The sequence below is a fragment of the Electrona antarctica genome (assembly GCF_951216825.1).
Source record: "Electrona antarctica genome assembly, chromosome: 19".
Taxonomy (NCBI): domain Eukaryota; kingdom Metazoa; phylum Chordata; class Actinopteri; order Myctophiformes; family Myctophidae; genus Electrona; species Electrona antarctica.
Genome location: NC_136800.1, coordinates 18,599,854 through 18,608,428, shown reverse-complemented (window position 1 = coordinate 18,608,428; position 8,575 = coordinate 18,599,854). Strand labels below are relative to the sequence as shown.

The 8,575-nt window shown below is 40.5% G+C and overlaps 1 protein-coding gene across 1 annotated transcript; it reads left to right on the top strand.

The window, feature by feature from the left end:
* Window positions 1-2,064: 2,064 nt before the first annotated feature.
* Window positions 2,065-7,589, top strand: LOC306943020 (uncharacterized protein; the record flags this gene model as incomplete). Its single annotated transcript, XM_079529225.1, has 8 exons — window positions 2,065-2,101; window positions 3,157-3,193; window positions 4,216-4,301; window positions 4,570-4,709; window positions 5,020-5,077; window positions 5,163-5,234; window positions 6,951-6,958; window positions 7,329-7,589. 8 exons carry the CDS (start codon window positions 2,065-2,067, stop codon window positions 7,587-7,589), a joined length of 699 nt encoding a protein of 232 aa, XP_079385351.1.
* Between the last annotated feature and the right edge of the window lie 986 nt (window positions 7,590-8,575).

Genomic DNA, 8,575 nt, shown 5'->3' with positions numbered 1-8,575 from the left:
TAACAATTTGTAATTGGTAATACATTACGGATATAATCACTATTGTCAACAACAGAATGTGGAGGGGTGTTGTCCATTGGGGTTTTTCTTTTTTGACTGCTAGTTTTGTTTTTTGTTTTTTGTGTGTTTTTCTTGTCTCTTTCTTTTGTGTAAGTCATGTGTATTTTGTATGCTTTATTGTAAAATCATTAAAAAACTTTGATGACAAAAAAAAAAGGAAGAAATGTCCTTACGTCATATTTTCTCTTTATTGTTAATGGTGTTTAATGTTTGTGTTGGCACCTTTGTTTTACATCACCATTACATCACGTAATCAACATGAGTTAGACTTTGATATATTAGCGCCCCTCACTTCACACGGGTGTGATTTTTAATATCAGCAACAAGATACAAAACATAAGCAGTTTTTTCTCTCCACACGTTGGCGTAAAATGGGATATTTAGCACGTAGCGCAGCATACACACATACTACAAAGACAGTGTTCTACTTCACCAACAGTCTGTGTTACTTGTATTGGAAATTAAAGAGCCTGTGTATTATGCACACAACACGCACACTTTAACACCCCATTTCTGCACGGCGGCAGAAGCAGCAGCAGCAGCAGCAATAAACAATAATGTAGCCTATGTCTTACCTATATTTGGGAGAAATTAAGTGCCTTGAACTGCCTTCCCTTTCCCCATGAATTTATCCAACCGGGCAATAGTTTATTAGATGAGTTTGCAACACGCTCTCCTCTCCAGCTCAAATGTGAACAGAGGCAACCATTAACAGGTTCCTGTGTCACGCTGGTTCCTGCATTGCCTCTACCTGAGCAACACATATTACTCAAAACAAACACCTTTTTCAACATGTATTTTATTCCCCAAAGTTAAATATATTATTGTTGTAATAGATATATTTGTAATTTGTGTAGTGTATACTTGAGGGGCTTTCTGTAGTCCGTTTGCAGTCTCTAGTCATGGTGCGGTGGGGGAGGAGAGCTGTAGTGTCCCATTGGCCGTATAGTTTTAGTCTCCCATTGGCTTAGACTTAGATAGTGGCTAGCCAAACGTGAAAATCTCGCCACTACATCACTACTAGTACTTGATCAGCTTTGCAAGCTGATAAAAAGAAAGAAAATAAATTCTACAAAAAATAAAAAGTTCTTCCCCCCCCACCACCAGAGGGTGTTGCAGCGCCCTCAGCACCCTACTTCCCATGCCAGTCATTTTGGGCATAACATTTTGATTTGATTTGATGTAGACTACCAGTCAGTCCGTGCCACTCCATGTATGTTCAAAACATTTAGGCTACACTTTATTAGACCTATATTATAATATTATACATTCATTCCGACCATTTATAAGCTTATTCTTATTTTTCCTACATTTTGTTTTGAAACAATGGCAATTTAACATTGAGGTGCCCACAATGTTTATGTGCCTACGGTAGACAGTCTATCCGCTGTCAGTCGTCAGCTGTTGCCGTGACAACCAGAACCAGCGTGATCATCACTCCGGCTATGGGATCTAGGCCAAACTACCGCGTAACAAAGAGGGAGGGAGGGACATCGTTTCTATGGCGACAAGAGTTTGTTTTCTCTCCGGACAGACTCCGGTTACATGCCTGGTTCCTTGTATCGCCCGAGCTAGTGGACAGACAACTATTAAACTAAATACTTAAACTTAAACTTATGAAATAACGTTTCATTCTGTGAAATAGTGTTAGAATTTAAGGCACCCAGTCTTGCGTTCTTTTTCCTCATGAGCAGGTGAGCAAAGCCTAACTCTAGACTAGATCTATAAGATGATGATAACTTTTTGTAGGCCCAGCTACAATGGGCCTACAAAAAGCGCTGACAGACACAATGTAGCCTATCAATGAAGCACATTTTACCACTAAAGATCCTAAATACATCTGTCAGCAAGCATTAGACACAACACAACTGACTTAAACATTGTGTAGCTTAGGCTAGGTCCTACTACACAATTATTAAGCTACTATAGAGTTCATGAAAAAAATAAACAATACCATATGAGCTTAAACTGATCTAATTTCTCTTCATGTGCCTATAGGCTAGAATGTTTGGGGAGATCATCCAAGGTTTCACAGAAGCAGGTAATTTTACGTTTTTCTGAGGATCATAAGAGGCCAGGCCTATAGATGTGATAAGAGCAGTGGTTCCCGTGGACCCCCTCACCCCCATCTGAAAATAATTTGTGCCAGGTACATGAGAAGATTTTGTCATTTGTCAACATAAAAAAACCATTGCCAATGGCAATCTACAAGCTCAAAATGTGTCACATCATATCACGAGTCACGACCGCTGTGAGCTTGTAGATCGGCTATACTATTAATTAATTTGATGTTAGAACCCCCCTCCCCTCCCCCCAAAGAACCCATGGGTCACGTTGAAAACCAGTGCTCTTGAACGTCACATGTATAAATACTAGCTTAATAAATAAATATAATTTCTGACATAGAGAAATTCATTTTAAATAGCCTATAGGTATTGAGACCAATATAGAACCAATAACTGATATTGCCGAGTATCCATAGCAGTCCAGCACTGTACCGCACGTTATGGCCTCGCATGTAGCCTCGCACGGCTGAGGAGACAGTTGCACCACCTCACACTAAGGCCTAACTTGGCCTATAGTTATAGCTTAAATGGCGTATTACTGTATGCATTCAATGCATAGCCATTTAAGCTATAACTAAGCTAAGTTTGAACTTGGTGTGAGGTGGATGGTGGTGCCATAGAATGCCCAGCACCCAAAATATCTCCTGTTTACATGCACAATAGTACCCCCTCTCTAGCTGTGGACGATATACTCTGACATATTTGTAGAAAATAATTGTGTTTTCTTCACACATGAATGTAGCTGACATCATCATTGATCTCACCACGCGCTGAAACCAACACACCTTATGGTAAAGAGAACTCATTCAGACTTCAACACAGTTGCTTTTCTTCTCTGATGATGCATTCTTAGATCTGGTTATTAATATTTCATACTAAGCTGTTGTACTATTGTATCCTAGACACTGCAGGACAAAAACCCATCACTAATAAACGGCGGTAAGGAGTCGAGCAAATATAAATAATACTGTAACACAAAGAGAGATTGCATATAGAATTATCATAAATAATGATCCTTTGTCCAATATAGGAGTGTTCCTGTCCGTGCACCATTGCATTCTGTTCAGGTGGGTGATTAAGTACTGCCTGAAGCTCATAAAACAATATCTTCCCTATCCAAACGAGAATGCCTTGTTGGCAGAGTGGTAAATATTTGTTCTGTAATGTGCCTTGGTTCAAATCCTGGGTAAGACTAGAAAATTATTGATAAATCAAAGTCACTGGTTACTATGTAGCACACCACACTTCTTTTATTAGCACTCTGATTCATTTAATCCACTCACCCTATTGTTGGTTGACTTGGGTAAGGGTTCATTGCGCATTTTCTAGTCTTACTCTAACCTAAATTGTAACTTTTCTGACAGTAAGAGTTTGTTCCAATATTGCACTTAATGTACCACTGGATTTCTTTTGTTCAGGGTTCTGTGTCTGTGACAGTTGAAGAACAGAGTGCGGGAGGTATGAACACAGTCATGCCTATTCTATAATATTATTAAGTCCTTTAGGGTGGTGGGGGTGGCTTGTCTGACAAGGTTGTCATTGGTATTCATCTCTGTGGAATTACAGAGGTTTGCAGTAGGGCTGCAACTATCAATTATTTTCGATATTCATTCTATTCTATTCTATTTATTATTTTGATTAATCAAATAATTTAGAAACACATTTAAAAAAATAATCGTATTTTTATATATCTGTGTGTCTGTGTGTGTGTGTGTGTGTGTGTGTGTGTGTGTGTGTGTGTGTGTGTGTGTGTGTGTGTGTGTGTGTGTGTGTGTGTGTGTGTGTGTGCGTGCGTGCACATTTGTGTGTGCATGTGTGTGCACATTTGTGTGTGCATGTGTGTGTTGAAAATGGATCTTTAATATAAACCTAATACCATTTATTGCAATATCAAATGAATGACAGGGGTGTTTCTGGACTGAGGTATTTTTCACATTCTGTCCTTCCACAGAGACTGCTGCAACAGAGGAAACCCTCAACATCACAGCAGGGTTTGTATGAGTGTGCACATTTTGATAGGCCGCAACAGTAAGAGCAATTAATCATATAAACGCCCTATCAAGTCTCACAACCATAAACCTGATTACAGGGTTGAAGAAACAGCAGCACCTATTCAGGACCTGAAAATGAAAAGCCCCCAAAGGCCACAGCGGCCATCAGACTTAACTCAGACAGGTATGGAGCAGAGAACACTTTATAACCTTTATTTAACCTGGCAAGTCATTAAGAACAAATTCTTATTTACTGGCAGAAATAAAAGCCTCTTGGGGTAGACAAGGGTATAGGGAAAACAAATTATAAATAAATTGACATTGAAGTTGAAAGCAAACAAATTAACAGATTTTAAATTATACCTCAAATTACAAACAAGCAGTGCCAACAACAAAACAATTATAAAGTGATTAAAAAAAAGAATGGATCCATAACAAACATTTATTTCCAGGAGAGAAAGTATATGCATCCCCGCCCGTTGAGCCCCTCCCCGTACCTGAGCCATGTGAGGAGGAGGAGGAACAGAGTGGGGAAGAGGATGACGAGGATGAATACGAAGGCCACAGGGCTCCACTGGAGCTCATGGCTGAGGTGAACCAACTCACTACTCATCTATAGCACTGGTTCTCAACATGGGGTCCTTCACAGGGCTCCAGGGGGTCCCTAGATAAATGATGGGTATTTAGCAACCAAATGGACGCTTACAGGACTTTAACTGTCAGAGTTAAATTAACACTGAGGATTGTAAAGTGAATATTATGGTCAAAATTATATAAAATGGTTGGCCTAATCCTAAAGCATATCAAACTGGGGGTCCTTGCAAATTAAAAAGGTTGAGAATCACCTACATTACATGATTCTGTCATCATGTAATGAAATCAAAGCTCACATGTTCTTTCAGTTCCTCCAAGCTGTGATGCTGAGAGATTTTCAGCTGGCGAGCAAACTGTGTCAGATGAGTATGTGGTTTTGCATCAGTGTCCTGTCAGTCAATAAAACTCCACCTGTCAATGTTATGAGACTAATGTATTTTTCTCGCTCCAGTCCTCGTCTACGAGCCAGAGAATCCTGAGGCCAAGCAGTTCCTCCCGCTGATCCAAGAGAAGCTGTTGGAAGGTGAACCTTTGCTATTTTCATATGCATAATAGGCATTTACGTAAGCATGCTTTTGTGCATACTATATAAATGCCTGGTCCTGACTTCTGCCAGTGGTGAGTTAAGCACCACATACTTGTATAAGTAAAGAAAACGCTTCCCCTTCCCACACAAAGTACTGCATGGCACCTTTCCATTCCAGAGATCTGGCCGATTATGTTTTGACTTTGGATACGTTGACATTTAAATTTTTTGACCCAAAGGTTGCCTACTCATCGTTCCCACCAATTGTTATGAAAATCTGGGTTCTCGATTCTATGGCTTCTAATCAGACGACTCCATTAATCACAAAAAGTGAACTTTAACCACTTGAGCCCTATTTTATACATCATAATAAACAAAGTAAAAATATATACTAACTGTATATTATTGAATAAAACTATAAAATAAAATGTTATCGTAGTTCATAAAACAGAGTCTAAGGAATGTCACAGTGATTTTAAATGACTATACCTATTATAGCCTTTAAGCGGTAGCGGTTTGTTCTCCTATGAGGAACATTAAAGCTGGCCTTAGGGCAGTACGGTGAATTCACTGGACAGAACATGGCCAGACTGGCTAATTATTCCTTTTGCTTTCTGGGCCACCTGTTTCTCTCAAAGGGAGCACAAGCCCCTTTACTGGGACTCCGATTATTTTAGGGCAGACTTTCTATTCACAGTAACATTAGGCTATTCCCGTCCTTCACTGACAACAATTCTTTCCATTTGTGGTATCAATCATTAGTATGCTGGAGGTTCAGGTAGGAATGAGAGGAGGAGATGGGGGTTGGCCTGGGGCTGTGCGGGGCATTTCTAAATCTAAATGTATTGGCAAGAAGAATGTCAATAACCAACCCTATGTCCACTACTTTAGAAACCAATCCTGATACTGTCCCAATATGGAGGACTACCCTAAAGTCTGCATTGGTTATGCAGTTGTTGCTATGAATTGTTTCAATTCTGTTTTAGTGGACACATTGAATTTAGGTAGGCCTATTACTAGACAGAGATCTGGGGATCTCAGATCTCAGATCATAGTCATATGCGACTAATTCACATGCAACCGTATTCTTTTTACTCACAGCTCATGATACTCCAGCTCGCTTTTTCCCAGCTGGAGTTCACTTCCCTTTCTTCTAGTAGGTTGTGAGCAATCACCAAGGACTATTTAAATAGGACAGGAAGCGAAGACCATACGGTGGTCTCCATGTTGCTCCCTGGAAGGAAAGAAACATGTGCAGTTGAGACCAAGGAAGCTGAACGCGGAAGTGTTGGCTGCATATAGCCCATTGTGCATGTTTCTTTCCTTCCAGGGAGCAACATGGAGTCCACCGTACGGTCTTAGCTTCCTAACCTTATTTAATAACCTTGGCAATCACAGGGATGCAGCTTACTTGGCTGCCTCCCCAGATGATTGGGATGGACGCTGTCCATGGTGCTGAAAGGGACACTGGAATAGTGAGCTCTCACAAGAAACTTGAGACTCACACATTCTTCCTTGCAGCTTGCCTACCACTCAGAGCTGTCCCCCATCTGTCAATGCAGCCACCATGTTTTTAGCCAAGCTTGATGTTAAACACAATTTCCATAGTCTCTAATTGCAAGGTTACTAATTAATTACGGCAACCCGACTCGCCACTCAGTTGTGGATTCAAAACTCTATATGTACTCTGTGTATGCCTATATTATATTACAGGCCTATGTGTGAGTTTTTACTCAGAAAAAATAAATAATAACAGCTTTAGGAATGTATTATATGGATTCATTAACCTGATCCGTATGATGGTGCAGACTGCAGACAATGGTGAAGTTGCAGTTATTTGGAACAAGATAGAGAAATGAAAGCCTATCATCACACAGCAGTGGCTTGCTGAAAATTAATTATTTTCAAGCTAACAACGTGACGTGATGCATCCTGTTATTATCTTGACAGTTAGTTTGTGAATAAATGCTGTTGCACCTTCCCAAACACCTTTTACTTACATTTACATTGTGTTCTCTTTCAACAGAGCAAGAGGAGGAACAAAGTAAGGGCGAGGGTGACGATGACGATGATGATGATAATGATGATGATGATGATGATGATGATGATGATGATGATGATGATGATGATGATGACGATGATGACGATGATGATGAAAACGACTCAGATTCACGAGATGAAGTTGATTCAGAGGAATCCAGTAGCGATGACGAGTCAACCAGGAGCTCAGGCAGCTCTTCTTCCGCCCTCTACTCTTCATCTTCCTCCTCCTCGTCAGAGGATGATGAAGAGCGGGTGAATCAGGGGATCAGACACAAACTGTGTCCTCCCTCTCACCTATCCATGCTGTAACTCTGCTGTTGCTGCATGTCTTGGGTCCTTTTTCTAACTATGTTACTGACTCTGCCACACTCCTCAAATACAGACATACAGATACAGGTTTCATATTTGGTTCCCAAACTTTTTCATGTCAAGGACCCCCAAAGAGAGAGAGAAGATTTTTTACGGCTCTAGCAGTGATTCTCAACCCGTTTAATTTCAAGGATCCCCAGTTTGACATGCATGCATTAGTCTACGGACCCCCATTTAATGGCATTTCTATCTCTGAGACCCCAATTTATATTGTACAATCATCAATGTTAATTTAACTCTGAGAGTACAAATGGAACCAAATGGACCCGTTATAGGGTTTACTGACCATAAGGGTCCATTTGGTTCCACACTATCATTTAGCTGGGGACCCCCTGGAACTCCCTCAAGGACCCCTAGGGGTCCCCAGACCCCACTTTGGGAACCACTGTCATAGACCATGGCTCTTGGTCACTATAATACAATACATTTACCATAAATAAAGTATTTATTCTTTACTTCATGGGTTCCTTGATTCCTGCAGACGTGAGAGCAAACCTGAGACCAAAGGGTTTGTCATGAAAAGTGTTATTATTACATTTTAATCTTGATAAATGTAACATCTACAGCTCTATGCTATAGACACACATGTTGACAGGATGTGTTCTAATCTCACCCATTTCTACACAAGCAATTACACATAGGAGACATCACGCAATAAAGTGGCATTTGTCTGTGCTTGGAGGTGGGTGCTTGGTGCTTCACTGACAAACAAATTGCAGTCTACTTGAACTGATTTCTAACACGAGCAATTAGACACACAGGACGGGAGACATCCACATTCCACACAGATGCAAAAATACTTAAAGCAAAGTCCGGCCATAGCAACCACGACTCGCCAACTGAAATCTGTCCCAAGGTGAAGCTGTTGCACTGTGTTCTCTGATGACACATGGATTCTCTAACCAATCAGTAGTCGGCATTACACG